This window comes from Halichoerus grypus, chromosome 7, assembly GCF_964656455.1.
Source record: "Halichoerus grypus chromosome 7, mHalGry1.hap1.1, whole genome shotgun sequence".
NCBI classification, from domain to species: domain Eukaryota; kingdom Metazoa; phylum Chordata; class Mammalia; order Carnivora; family Phocidae; genus Halichoerus; species Halichoerus grypus.
Genome location: NC_135718.1, coordinates 155,622,711 through 155,638,040, shown reverse-complemented (window position 1 = coordinate 155,638,040; position 15,330 = coordinate 155,622,711). Strand labels below are relative to the sequence as shown.

At 40.3% G+C, this 15,330-nt stretch overlaps 1 protein-coding gene and 1 pseudogene across 2 annotated transcripts in view; both read right to left on the bottom strand.

Moving 5' to 3' along the window:
• Nucleotides 1-14,984, bottom strand: part of NUP210L (nucleoporin 210 like) — an 80,782-nt gene extending 65,798 nt beyond the window's left edge. For both annotated transcript variants that reach the window (XM_036086758.2, XM_078078625.1), the window contains exons 1-7: nucleotides 14,708-14,984; nucleotides 12,978-13,114; nucleotides 5,347-5,478; nucleotides 4,345-4,438; nucleotides 3,192-3,342; nucleotides 1,722-1,854; nucleotides 880-1,038 (exon numbers count right to left, since the gene is read on the bottom strand). In XM_036086758.2, the coding sequence (XP_035942651.2) occupies nucleotides 880-1,038; nucleotides 1,722-1,854; nucleotides 3,192-3,342; nucleotides 4,345-4,438; nucleotides 5,347-5,478; nucleotides 12,978-13,114; nucleotides 14,708-14,907 (1,006 nt within the window). In that variant the 5' untranslated portion in view covers nucleotides 14,908-14,984. The remainder of the gene's footprint in view (nucleotides 1-879; nucleotides 1,039-1,721; nucleotides 1,855-3,191; nucleotides 3,343-4,344; nucleotides 4,439-5,346; nucleotides 5,479-12,977; nucleotides 13,115-14,707) is intronic.
• On the bottom strand, nucleotides 11,963-12,204 carry LOC118532338 (ATP synthase F(0) complex subunit j, mitochondrial pseudogene; annotated as a pseudogene).
• Nucleotides 14,985-15,330: the final 346 nt, after the last annotated feature.

The following is a 15,330-nucleotide window of genomic DNA, read 5'->3' as shown; positions in this document are numbered from 1 at the left end:
CTAACTACTCTGAGTAAAATAGCAGTCCACATCCCCAGCACTTAGAACAATGTTGAGGATATTGTAGGATTGTAATAGATATTTGCTAAATGAATTAATTTCTTTCAGGTTCAAATATTCAAAAATAGGAAATATTTCAAAATCAAACATTGAGAAATGGAGTCCAAACATTTCAATTTTCTGGAGTTTAAATCTTCATTCTGTTTTGTTTTCTTTGACTATAACAGAGCTCTAAATCTCTCTTTTTGTTCAGTCCTTACAGAGCAGGTTTAGTCAATTTTTAAAAATTATTCTCAACTCAATTTAACAAATATTGGGGCGCCTGGGTGGCTCAGTCGTTAAGCGTCTGCCTTCGGCTCAGGTCATGATCCCAGGGGCCTGGGATCGAGCCCCGCATCGGGCTCCCTGCTCTGCGGGAAGCCTGCTTCTCCCTCTCCTACTCCCCCTGCTTGTGTTCCCTCTCTCGCTGTGTCTCTCTCTGTCAAAAAATAAATAAAATCTTTAAAAAAAAAAAAAAAAAAATTTAACAAATATTAATTAAGCATCTACTGCAGACAATACCATACCATCTTTTCTCAATTATTCATGTGGAAATGGGAAAGAACAAATTAAATAAAATCCACACAAGTTTCTTCAAGCTGTTTTCCCCAGTCTCTTTATGATTTAATTGAGGTTGCAAATAAGCACTGAAACCAAGTTCCAACTATTCTTTTCCCCACCTACCCTCTGCTAGAAATTATGACTATAATAATTTATAGTCCTTTGTTAAAAATAAAGCCTATACCAAATAAGTATAATCTTAGCAAATTACTTTACCAAGGAACATGTCTCACATGCTCAAGGAAACATAGATTGACAGCTAAAACTTGAAAAGGATACTTTTATGGACAAAGACAAGGTTAGTTTGGCCCAGTTGGACAGCAGTCACCATAGCTCTTTTCTCATCCAGCAAAGCCACTTTCCCAGAAAGAGACCAGTTACATGCAACTCTGTGGTCTTGCAATTCCAGTGTATAGTGTTCTAGGGGAAATCCCACCTCTGTAAGACATAAAGATACATAAATGTAACAAGAACAGCCACTTTTACACTGTTGTAAAGGACAACAGTGTATTGTTGGATTACAAGAGGAAAATCAGGAAGCAGGCCTAAATAAGAGTATGATCTGCTTATACTTTCCTTCACACTATGATGAATTTTGACATAGCCATTTGGGGGGGTACTATGTGAGTTTATCATTGGTATTGCTTGCATTCTTAAAAACCAGTGAATTGAAAGTAGTAAGAAGGATCCCCACTAAGTAAGAAAGGAAAGGACCAATGCTAAGGGAGCCAATGCATACTTTATAAACTCAGGGGGACTTCTAGGGTCAACAGAGTGTTTTCAATTAATGAACTGAGTTTCTCAAGAAACAACTTTTGCAAAGATCATTCAAGCCCTTCTGGTAAAGTTTCATCACTTGCCCTATAAAATCTACTAAATATTTGGTTGTTGTTTTAACAGAATTCAGATGCCTATAGGCACGGGCGCTAAGCATTCGCCTGTTCAAGACATGGGGACTATCTCTGTCCAGTATTATCTCAAGTACAGCAATTAAGGAATACTTATCACAAAATCTAAAAACACAAAGAAGTATTTGTATACATAAGGTGGAGTTGCTTCTCTTACTGTCAGCAGGAAGGATTTGGGAAATGTTAGTCTTAGGAAAAGATAAATCACCTTACCTGTCATTCTTCCCTGCACCATTTTTGCAACTCGGTATTTAATATATGCTCCTACTAAGAGATAAATATCATGGGATGGTATAAGAAATATATTCTCCAAAACTAGCAGACGTATCAATGCTGCTGCCACTTTCTAGAAGAGGAAGGAAAAAAACTAGGTTCCGTAGGCAAAATCCTGAAGGTTATCTTCCCTGTTAAAAGTTTACTTCTTATAAGTCTCTTTTAAAATATCTTACAGAGATTTAAAAATGCTTTCCTAATCACAAATCATAATTTCAGTTAGCCTTAAAAAGTGACTATGAATCTTAATACTATACTGACTTTCTAAGTCACTCAAACTAAGAATATAAAATGACAAGGCTCCTAAAGCAGAAGAGTTGGTAAATAAAAAGGCTCATGTGTAGAAATGCAAGGAAAGACTTAACTGGATGCCACAGAAATTCTTCTGGCCAGCCTCCAGTTAATTCCCTTTCCACTACTCTCTACCCTTGCTGAACACCTTGATTGTTGTGAAGACTGACCCGACACAAGGCTGGTAGGCTGTTCTCTGTGATGTCCACACCACGTCCCTGATATTTGAATTAGACACTCACCAAAAGACATAGATTTTTCTGAAACCTACTTATGCCATTTGCACTTTTAATTATAATTACCTTAAAAAATAAACAAGTGTGAAGAGAGCTGTTGTTTCTACAAAAAATTTAAATGTTTTGAAAAGAAGGCCAAAGCAAGCTGCTAAAATGTACAGCTAGCAAAGTTAGGTGTAGGTGAAAAATGTAAAAGATTATGGAAAAATCCTTGAAAAATACAGAATTCTGTACTCAAATTGCTTCACACATGTCTAATTTTTCACTTGACTATAAAATGAAATGAAAAATGAAAACAAAAAGAAAAAGAAAGTAGGAACTGCAACAGGTGTAAGCGTGAGCATACATGTTTCTAATCCGTGAGCTCATGGTCAAGGAAACATCTTGGGCCTACACCAAAGGACGGGTGAACAAACTGCACTTACCCATTTTAAGAGAAACACCAGTTGTATGTGTAATTATAATTAGGTAGTAACAGGCTTAAAGAAGACAAGTTTTTTTTATGTCTACCTACTTCAAATGACTTTTCAATTAAATGACCAACTATTGGGGTGCCTGGGTGGCTCAGTCGTTAAGCGTCTGCCTTCAGCTCAGGTCATGATCCCAGGGTTCTGAGATCGAGCCCCGTGTTGGGCTCCCTGCTCCTCGGGAAGCCTGCTTCTCCCTCTCCCACTCCCCCTGCTTGTGTTCCCTCTCTCGCTGTGTCTCTGTCAAATAAATAAATAAAATTTTTAAAAAATAATAAATAAATAAATGACCAACTATTGACCCAAATCATATCAGGTTAAAGGGCTTCTACTATAAATAAATATAAGGAATAGTATTTTCCACGGAAAAGGCCCTTAAATGAAAGTTTCAAAGTTTATGGCACAAACTTTTTTACCTTATAGAACGGCTCATAAATTCGAACTTTTACAACAGCAGCACCAGTTCTGATCCCAGACACCAAAATCATATCTCCTTGTTTCTCTTCTTTTTCCATCTCAGCTATATACACTGGGGGAGAATATTCTGCTTCAGAGTATTTCAGAATCCTTAAGAGATAAAATAAAGTTTGTTTCTAGTGTAATCAAGTAATGAGTCATCTTCCAAAGGGCCCTAAGAGACTTTAAACATAGTCTCTTCAATGTCTATATAGTGTAAAAAGTCCGAAAATTTGTTTTCCATGGGCGCCTGGGTGGCTCAGTCAGTCAAGCATCTGCCTTGGCTCGGGTCATGATCCCAGGGTTCTGGGATCGAGTCCCACATCAGGCTCCCTGCTCAGCAGGGAGTCTGCTTCTCTCTCTCCCCTTGCTCCTCCCCCCGCTCATGTTCTCTCTCTCTGTCAAATAAATAAATAAAATCTTTTTAAAAAAAATCTGTTTTGGGGAGACTGGGTGGCTCAGTTGTTAAGTGTCTGCCTTTGGCTCAGGTCATGATCTCAGGGTCCTGGGACTGAGCCCCACTTCGGGCTCCCTGCTCTGCGGGAAGCCTGCTTCTCCCTCTCCCACTCCCCCTGCTTGTGTTCCCTCTCTGGCTGTGTCTCTCTGTCAAATAAATAAATAAAATCTTTTAAAAAAATTTAAATTAAAAAAATTAAAAATAAAAAAAATCTGTTTTCCATAAGGATTAGATAGAACAAAAGTATTTAATGTGCCTCGGGCTAAAACTGTGTGGTACTAAAACTCGGGACTGTGTGAGAGCTGTTTCTTAGTACTAAAGACAAAATTTCATACTATCATCCACTCACTGTATTCCAGCATGTGCAGATGGCATAAACAACAGAACTGCCAGAAGACACACCTGGCTCAAACAATTGTATAGTCCTGAGCCCATGAATTCCTCTGCAGTGGTTCAAATTAAACAATCATAAAAGTACCTGCACCCACACCATGTCATTCTATCAAAGACATTTCCCCCTGGTAAATTTATCTGTTCCAAAAAAGTCCAGACAACAGTATTATCAAAGCCCATACAAATAGTTGCTGTTCAGTGTGCCACCCAAAGGCAGATGTCTCCTTCAAAATCAGATGGTTTATGTTTGGTTTCAATGTTACCTAATTTTGCTAGACAATTCTTCTCTTGCTGTTTCGTTATCCTGGGCAATGCTCCACTCAAACATCATCCCTGCCAAACTACTAAAAGTATTTCCTATAAAGCAAGCCAAAAGCAGACAGGACAGAATCACATATTCAAAAATATTCAGGTATCTTTAACAAGAAAGAGAAACCTACCTAGAAAATTATATTTAGGCCTCCTTCATTAACAAATAGAAGCACTACCATTAAGAATTTAAAACACATATACCAGGAAGATCCCTACACAAACAATAAAAGTACTGTTGCTACACAAACTTTCTGAATGCAGAAAAAACTCAAGCTGATTAACTTCTGGCTGACAAAAGTTATGCCACTCTTTCTGTACCCTTCTACATAAAGGCCACCATATAGTCTACCTCAGGGTTGACAGGCATCCTTAAATCCTGGTCCCTTCAACAAAAATTTTTATGAAAACTAGATTCCAGAATATTTCTAACATTCATTGTTCAGATTTAAAAAATTATTATTTACAATGGTTTACAAAGAAAGTGGCAATAAATTTAAATGTTTTAAATACCATATTACACATTAATATGGTACACTAAAAGCAATATAAAATCTGTCTCAAGAAAGATAAAATTATAAATTTTTTTCAAAGGTTAACACATAATTCCCCTGGCTATAGAAAGTGGACTGACCAAAACAGAGCTAGTAATAAATTCCACACAAATGTTCTTAATGGCTGATCTAGGGACCATCAGCAGAAGCTCCGGATATTTAAGAAAACTTCTGAGATAACCAATAATTAAATATAGCAGAAAAATTTTATGAAAGTATGTAGCTAATACATTGAATCATACTCATAATTATCAATTCCTCATGTACATGAACTTCATATAAAAAAATAAATACTATTTCTAATCTACTTTTATCTCTCAAGTTGCTTTTTTTCCAAGTACTAAACACAAAGGAGTATTACTTTATTTTAGGTAATTTTGTTGAATCTTCTGAGTCCCTTACCTTCAGCATCCAATGCCCTCACCATCAGTTCCAGTGGTGAATCATCTACATAGAGTTCCCGGGTTCGAGATATAATTTCAATGCTGTCTATCACATCAACCTTAACATCACAGCGCAGTTCATGGTCAGTCACTATGATGAACCCAAAAACTTAGAATTTAATTCAATAGGTCATGAATCTATTAAATGTCTCAAACACTCAAAAGCTTATTCTATATTATAAAAAAGAAAGGCTATAACAGTTGCTTTCAACCTGTGGAAGAAAAGAGCATAATGAAAAATTCAAAAGTCTGTTTATAAGAGACAACAGACCAGGGTGCCTGGGTGGCTCAGTTGGTTAAGCGTCTGCCTTCGGCTCAGGTCATGATCCCACACTCCTGGGATCGAGTCCCGCATCGGGCTCCCTGCTCAGCGGGGAGCCTGCTTCTCCCTCTGGCTCTCTCTCTCTCTCTCTGTCTCTTATGAATAAATAAATAAAATCTTAAAAAAAAAAAAAAAAGAGACAACAGACCAGTCATTCTCAAACACTGATCTATAATAATATTTTCATTCATCCATGGAAAAATGAGAAAGGTAAGAATCTTAACATAATGAGTAATAAAATTAAATGTATTCACTTTGAAGGAATATATTTTAGGGGTGCCTGGCTAGGTCAGTCAGTGGAGCATGCAACTCTTGATCTTGGGGTTGTGAGTTTGAGCCCCACACTGGTAGAGATTACTTAAAAATAAAATCTTAAAAAAATAATAAAGGAATATACTTTATTATTATATTCTATCTGAGCTTTGAAGTATTAAAGTTTTTTCTTTTATGAAATTATGGCATTAGATTTTTTTTAATGTATTTGTTTCAGAAAGTAAAAGGGTGACAACCATATGTCAGTCCTACCAATAAGTTTTTCTCTCTCTGAGGTTAAAAAGCCTGGTGACAATGTATTAGACCCAACCAGAGCTCTGGTCAATATAGCCACAGTGAACTTCAGAAACACAAAAAGAAACAGTATAGAATGAAATGAGGATGAAATAAAAACTGTTTTGTACTATCTTTTAACAATAACCCCACCTCTCATATTTACCATGTGTTAGAGAACTGCCTACATAGCTGTCTCATTCTGCTGTTATAACTGTATATTTTTTTACTTTTAGCTACATCTACAAGAAACAAAAGCAAAGTAACTACCACTACAATACCCAAAATTACCAACGGACATCAAGGGTAAACCCTGTTCCTAGCTGTGGATCTGCTTTTATGGAATTTTTATTTTTTACTTTTTAAAAAATATTTATTTATTTATTTGTCAGAGAGAGAGAGTGCACACAAGCAGGGGGAACGGCATGCAGAGGGAGAAGCAGGCTTCCCGCTGAGCAGGGAGCCTGATGCAGGGGCTCGATCCCAGGACCCGGGGATCATGACCTGAGCTGAAGGCAGACGCTTAACCAACTGAGCCACCCAGGCATCCCTACTGTGGAGTTCTGATGGTGATTTTCTATTTCCCTAATCCTTTCCACACTTTAATAGCATTCTTCTGTAAGGAAGGTAACTTACATCTTACAAACAAGTTCTCATTTATTTATTTATTCATTATTTATGTAAGTATTGACTCATGGATATTTATTTTTGGTTTATAATCCAATACTATCATAATTTATTTTGTTACTCCAGTTTTTCTAGCTTTGGCCATTAGGAACTCTTTCAGGTTGACTCCTATGTCCTTTGGGCTTGCCCCATCTTAATTAAGTAATTAGTTGTAGTACTTCCTTACTTTCTAGCCCTATGAGATGAGCCAGGCCCATCTTGTATTTTCTCCCGCCCAGCCATTTCCTCAAGGAGTCCTGGTTCTTTCTGTTAGAGAGCTGTATTTAGAAACCAAGATCTGCTGCTAGTGTGCTTGCTGCTAGTACTGTGACTGTCCCTTGGCCCTCTCAGCAGACAGTGCAAGGAAGTATATGTATATACACATATTTGTATTTCTATGTCTATTTTTCTGTGTATATATTAATGTAAACATGAAATCATAGTGATATCTTTGGTTCTAATCTTACACCACAGTGTAATTCCTTTCTCTGGTAACGAGAAACCTGACACTCAGTATCTACAGTGTATTTACTTATTTGTTGAACCCCAGTGTAAATATAGTTTCAGAATGATTAAGTCAGTTTTTGTGTTTCTTGTGAAAGGAAGTATAGCTTTGCCTGAAATAGAGCATATTTTGATGCTCCTTGGCCTTTTTTGAGGGGCGCTTGCCTATATTACCTGATGAACATTTTCCTTCGATTTAAAAATTCCATAAAAGAAGGGATGCCTGGGTGGAAACTGTCATAGTCACAGGAGATGAAGGAAACACAATAATGTAGTTTAGTAATGTGGTGTCTTGAATTAAATCCTAGACCAGAAAAAGGACATTAGTGGAATATTAAAGAAAACTGGGTCAAGAGTATATGGGAACTCTTTGTACTATCTTTGCATTGCTTCTGTAAATTTAAAATTATTTTAAAAGAAAATATTTTTTAAATTTACTTGATTAATCTTTTACTTAATATTTAATTGAACAGAACCTGAAGTTAAAAGAAATGAAGAATGGGAAGCCTGGGTGACTCAGTTGGTGAAGTGTCTGCCTTCAGCTCAGGTCATGATCCCAGGGTCCTGGGATCAAGTCCCGCATCAGGGTCCTTGCTCAGCAGGGAGCCTGCTTCTCCCTCTGCCTGCTGCTCCCACTGCTTGTGCTCACTCTCTCTGTCAAATAAAGAAATAAAATCTTAAAAAAAAGAAAGAAATGAAGACCAAAATATGGGAGCTATCATTAAGAACCAAGAGAAGCTGAAATCTCACGGGATCTGCTGGTAAAACATACTATTAAGGAAGTGTTCCAAGGATGGCAAAGGAAGGAAGGGTGACCTTACATAATATATACTAGATAATTAGGCATTGGATAATCTAATTAAACAGGAAATTAAATACTTTTCTTCTGTGGAGAAATACATAGGGCAATCATAGGACAGAAGTAGCTGTGACCTTACATAAAAATATGAAAAGCCTTGTGCACGCAAAGACTACCCATCTGACCACTTCAATAGCAATAAGCTTTTCCATACATGGCCATCGACCATAAAGAAAAAAATTACCTTGTATGAATTACAGGTAAATTTAGAGTGATTAAGAGAAATACCATACCTTCAATTTACCTTTTTTTTTTTTTTTTTAATTTTTAAGCAGGTTTTTTTTTTTTTGGACAAGGAAAGGTAAGGGGAGGGGCAGAGGGAGCGAGAGAAAATCTTAAGCAGGCTCCAAGCCCATGCGGAGCCTGACAGGGGCTCGATCTCACAACTCTGAGATCATGACCTGAGCCAAAATCAAGAGTCAGACACTTAACCAACTGAACCACCCAGGTGCTCAACTTACCTCTAAAGATAAAAATGAATAACTTTAGGGGCACCTGGGTGGCTCAGTCGGTTGAGCAGCTGCCTTTGGCTCGGGTCGTGATCCTGGGGTCCTGGGATCGAGCCCCACATTGGGCTCCCTGCTCAGCGGGAAGCCTGCTTCTCCCTCTCCCACTCCCCCTGCTTGTGTTCCCTCTTTCGCTGTCTCTCCCTCTGTCAAATAAATAAATAAAATCTTCTAAAAAATGAATAACTTTATTAAATAATATAATGAATTTTCTTATCTACATGTTCATATTACTTCAGGTATACTTCAGGTCCACACAGGAGCAAGGTAATAAAGAAAGAAAAATGAATGAAATAGAGAGGACGAGAGTTGATCCAGGGAGATGAAGAAGGAAGAAGAAAAAAATAAGAGAATGAAACCAGTATTGCAAGAGCCAAAGGGATGCAGAGCCAGGAGCAAAAGAGAGGGAGCAGAAATGGCAAATATCTCCTGCCTTCCCTGATTCTCATATTTATCCTAGCTTCCAAATCAACTCCTCTTGTTTATACAATTATATTCCACTGTAGCAACTAATCAACCTGTAAGTATTTACGGAACATCAACAACATGCTGAGCATACCACAGTAAGTACTGATCACTCTATATTCCTCTCACCCCACACCAAAATCATCCAGTTATTCAAACCCTTTCTTCCTCTCCCATGTCAGCTAAAATCATGCCTTCATCTCTAAACTCCTCCACTTGTCCTTTACCTAAGGTTAAAAATCTAGATTTCCCACTAGAAAAAGGGCATATTCATATATTTAGACTGCCTCTGAAGGATACAGAAAAGTGACTCTCTCCTGGAGAAAGATTAAAGGCTTACTTTTCACTATATAACCTTTTATATTCTTTGAAGGTTTTACCAAATGAAGTAGCACCTAGTCAAAGCAAAACAAAAATCAAAAGAAATGTAGCATTCTTACCAAATAAAACAAGCCCCCTAGAGTCTATCACTTCTATCCATCATCTCCATCACAGCCACTAATTTGCTTCACTACAGTGTCGACAAAAACATCATAAAATTCTAAGTACCTAAATACCAATGGAGTGCTTAAATCTTTCTATCTTTAGACACCTTACAGTTACTAGGCATTTCAATAAATATTCATCAAATGAATGAACAATCTCTCTTAGGCATATGCTTCCCTTTCACAATGTCCTCTCCCTCTCCCACCCCCCCCCCCTTTCAGAGTGCTCTTTTCCACTCAGATGAGAATGTTACCTGGTAGGACACTGAAACTGGCATTTATTATTGAGAGTCTAGCAAAATTGGGAAAGCTGATTTAAAAGATACTTAACTTTGGAATATTTATAAGTCAGATGAAATTAAGCTGAGAGCCAGATTTGACATTTTTCCTAGCAATTGTGTAAATGTATCTTTTGATATCAGAGTGAATTCATGTAGTTAAAAGTAATTACATTTAAAAATTGCTTACATGACCAATACAATTCTTCTTTCCTAACCTTCTCTATCTATTGTAGCTGCCCTGTAAGACATGTTCCTCAAATATTCTCACCTTTGAGAGTCCTCATACCATATTTCACTGATTCTAAGACAGTTTTTGATATTTTAACATCTCTGAAATTGAGTTTTATCTTATAACTGATGACATCTTTCACTTGCTGTCAGCCAGGCAGCAGTCACGACATAGTTGTGATTGATTGCATATGTGAGAACATTAAAAGGCCAGCATCAAAACTTGTAGAATGGATATGAGTGGCAGGAAGAAAATCTGATGGCCAATAGTGACACTCTTTAATCTCCTGGGAATCAAATGATTAAGGAGATGGGGTGAGAAGGGTAGTAACTCAGATGTGCCGGGCACTTTTCCATAACTAGAAAAAAAACCCACAACATATCCATATAATTGCAAAGCTAACTTAAGAGCCCAATATTATAGCTTTTAGGGTTTTTTTTAAGTTTGATTTACTTAAGTAATCTCTATACCCAATGTGGGGCTCAAACTCACAACCCCGAGATCAAGAGTTGCACACTCTTGGGGCGATTGGCTGGCCCAGTTGGTGGAGAATGTGACTCGATCTCAGAGTTATGAGTTCCAGCCCCACTTTGGGTATAGAGATTACTGAAAAATAAAATCTTAAAAAAAAAAAAAAAGTTACACACTCTTCCAACTGAGCCAGCCAGGTGCCCCAGCTTTTACATGTTTTGTTTTTAATTGATTCTTTTAAGAAATACTGCATCCAGGGGCGCCTGGGTGGCTCAGTCGTTAAGCGTCTGCCTTCGGCTCAGATCATGATCCCAGGGTCCTGGGATCGAGCCCCGCATCGGGCTCCCTGCTCTGCGGGAAGCCTGCTTCTCTCTCTCCCACTCCCCCTGCTTGTGTTCCCTCTCTCGCTGTGTCTCTCTCTGTCAAATAAATAAATAAAATCTTTAAAAAAAAAAAAAAAAAGAAAGAAATACTGCATCCATAACAGTCTTACTGGCACAGAGGAAGATATTGTGGGGATAAACACAGACATTGATGATTCCCAGTGAAAAAGTGTTTCATCTGAGACAGAAACACTATGGTAGTTTTAGAAATATCTTAGCCAGTTTATTTTATTTATATTTTCCTTTTTATTAGGCATGAGAGTGAAACATAATAAAAATAACCATCTAATTAAGTCTTAGTTCTTCTGTAGGTATAAAATAGAAATTCTAAGCGAAGAAAAGCATAGTTTAGTTGGCTATGTTTATCTTAGTGGTACATTAAAAAAAAAACAGCTTTATACTAGATGGCATCTTCAATCATATGAAATATGGTATACCAAACAACTTTAACTTCTCTTTAATAACATAGTATAGATGTATCATTTATCAAAATATTTATAAAACTATACAGGTATTTCTGGCCTATCAATGTAGCAATGAAGTGCCAGAAACTCTGGGATACAAAAAGCCTCGCTTTGATTTTGGATACAAATAGGATTTCTCTAGCTGCTCTAATCTAAAAAAGACTGGTGCAGTGCTTCCAGACTTTAGTAATGCATGAGAATCACTGGAGAGCTTGTTAATTCCCTGGGCCCATTCCTGAGATTCTAATTCAGCAGAACTGAGATGGGGTCTGAGAATTTACATTTTTCTTTCTTTTTGGCATCTCACAGTTACATTTATTCACACCACAAAGGAAACAACACATCTACAAGTGTACAGCAATGCTCCATGTTCCCACCTAACAGAGACTGCTGAGATTTACAGCCAAAATGACATTCCATCTGTACTCTAAGTAAAGCTGGTCAATGATGACTATGAGCAGGTGCAGGACTCGAAGTTTTCAAAGCTTTACTTCTTTTATCAGCAATCCTGATTTTATAAACGATGAAGCCCATGAACTCCATTCCTACCCAAATCTGGTAAAGTTGGGTAGAGCAGGGCCTCATGGGGACCCGAACATTTTTAACAAGGCTTTGAATCATCTCAGCACAGGACCCCCAACTCAGGCTGCCCCAACTCGCACGGCCAACGACTCGGAAAGGTCACCAAGTACACTCTTTTCCCTTCAAGGTTTTATATTTAAATAATCTCTACACCCAGGGTGGGGCTCGAACTTACAACCTAGAGATCAAGAGTCGCATGCTCCACCAACTGAGACAGCCAGGCACTCCAAGGATTTACATTTCTAGGATTCCAAGTAATAGTGATGCTGCTGATGACACAGGTTCACAGACCACACTTTAAGAAGTACTAGCTTTTTTAGTTCCTTTTGCCTTACTCAAGACCCACCTCAGACCTTAACACCTAAGCTAGTTCCAATAAATAATTCTTTTCTTCAAGGATTCAAAAAAACTAGGGTTTCTACTCTGTCTCAGGCACCACGCCAGGTATTAGATATATTAAAAAAGTTGGGGGCACCTGGGTGGCTCAGTCGTTAAGTGTCTGCCTTCGGCTCAGGTCATGGTCCCAGGGTCCTGGGATTGAGCCCCGCATCGGGCTCCCTGCTCAGCAGGAAGCCTGCTTCTCCCTCTCCCACTCCCCCTGCTTGTGTTCTCTCTCTTGCCGTGTCTCTCTCTGTCAAATAAATAAATAAAATCTTAAAAAAAAAAAAAAGTCATAGAATAGGACGCCACAATTAGGGTTATTCTACAGATTGCTTTTTTTCTACTTATCATTTGAAGCCAACACCATTTGTATTAACCATGTATAAAGATATCAGATTATTCTACTCTAGATGAACGATTTCACAATGTGTTTTCTCTCAACATACCTATCTCTCGAGCAAGAATAATACTGCTGAGGCGTATCGGCTGGGTAGATTCAGCAATGAGCATAGCTTTTTGAGAACATAAGGTGCCATTTTCATATAAAGGCTCAACAGTTACTGCATCATGATGGGTGGAATGCCTGTCAAAATAAAATACTTAAGAGTTTGAAATAAGACTGTGGGTTAAAATTAACTTTCAGGAGAACACAGATTCTTATAGTTTTTCCATGTTACACATTACCTGGTGTATTTAAATGACACTCTTTAAAGTAGAAACCATGCTTAGAGACACAAGATTTCAGTGAGACTGATCAGAACCTTTTCCCAGTGATCCCTTGTGCAATGTTACACATGTATTATATTCCTCCCTTGATATTTAAAATAAGATTGCAGGGGGGCCCGGGGGGCTCAGTTGTTAAGCGTCTGCTTTTGGCTCAGGTCATGATCCCAAGGTCCTGGGATCAAGCCCCACATAGGGCTCTCTACTCTGCGAGGAGCCTTACTTCTCCCTCTGCCCCCTGCTCTTGCTCTCTCAAATAAATAAAATCTTTAAAAAATAAGATTGTTCCATTCTTCCCTCAGTATGTAAAAACAGGATTGATGGGGGTGCCTGGGTGACTCGGTTAAGCCTCTGCCTTCAGCTCAAGTTATGATCTCAGGGTCCTGGGATCAAGCCCCAAATCCAGCTCCCTACTCAGCCGGGAGTCTGCTTCTCCCTCTCCCTCTGTGCATGCACACGTGCTCTCTCTCCCTCCAATAAATAAATAAAATCTTTAAAAAAAAAAAAAAAACGGACTGATGTTGTGTTTCCAATAATGAGAGACACAGATTTCTCATACTGTGAGGAATGAGTTTTGTCCAATCTTAAAACTGGGCTGCCAAGACAGAAAAACTGCCTAAATTATGAGGTGTGAGTACAACTCAAAATACAATTAAAAAAAATGTTTTGGGGCGCCTGGACCCCTCAGTCGTTAAGCGTCTGCCTTCGCCTCAGGTCATGATCCCAGGGGTCTTGGGATCCAGCCCAGGGATCGGCTCCCTGCTGAGCAGAGTCTGCTTCTCCCTCTGCCGCTCCCCCTGCTTGTGCTCTCTCTCCCAAATAAATAAGTAAAATCTTTAAAGAATAAAACAGTTAATGCTTTGGCTTTGGACGGTGAGATTCCGGCATCGCCCCAGGGGGTCATCTTCCAGGCCCGATCCCCTTACCCACACCGCGGGAGCTGAACTTCTCACACTCCGCAAGCCTACGGCCTCTCCTGGCAAACAGGAAAGGGCAATGTAGCCCTGTGATGCGGCGGCGCCCACTCCCCCTCCGCGTGGAGGACGCTCCACAACACCCCCTCACACAGGCGGCAAAGCTCTCCCCCAGGCAGGCCTCCTCTCCACCCGAAGCGAGTCTCCCCACTTCACGGTCTCGGGGCCTCACCTCGCTCCTCGGTGAAATGGGGGCGCAGGAACTCACCCCACAAGGCCGTGAGCGGTGTCCCGAGGCCCCTCGGGAAGAAAGCCCCAGCTTATCCGTCGGTGAGGACCCCCACTCCCAACCCCGAGCCCCGCCCCCCGGACATCTCCTCAGGCCGTGCGGGGACGCCTCCCGCCCCAGAGGTGCCCCACAGGAAAGGCCCTGCAGGCCAACGGCCACAAGGCGCTGCGGTGGCATCCTCGTCGAGGGAAGCCCGTCCACCCCTGCAGGGCCGAGGCGGGCGCGAAGTCTCGGGGACCCCGCCCCTCACCAGGTGTAGCAGCCCCGCTGCGCCTCCAGCAGGAAGGGCACGCGGCCTGGCTCCCGGCCGAAGGGGAGCAACACCTGCGGCACGTTGAGTTTGTTGGCCAGGGTCCCAAGCAGACACTGAAGCAGCAGCGGGACGCCGGGTGCAGGCCAGCCGACAAACGGCCGGCCGCGTCGGAGACGCGGGGCCCCAAAGCCCGTCATGGCGACCACCCGCTCTCCAGTTCCCGCTCGACTACGGTCGAGGCCCGGGCCCCCAACGCCGGCCAATCCGCGGGCGCGACGTCACGGGAGGCGGGACCTCCTCCTGGCTGGGAATTGTGGGAGTTCCGCCAGGGAGTGCTTGTCGCCGCTGCGCGTGGAAAGGGCGCGAGGCGAGCCCGCCGCTCGGAGGGCAACTTCCCGAGAACTTCTCAGGCAGCAGATGTTTTTCACGGTAAAGAAGCAAAACATCTACGAAGTGCTAACTTCTCCCAGCCTAATTTCTTCTGCTGCCTACCCTGTGTTCGGTTCCTAGACAAAAATTTATTTTGCCGTCATTTCCAAGCAGCATTGGTCCGTGCCTGTAAATGGAAAAATTTCCCAGTCCCAGTGTAAATGAAAATTTAATATAAATATAAAAATATA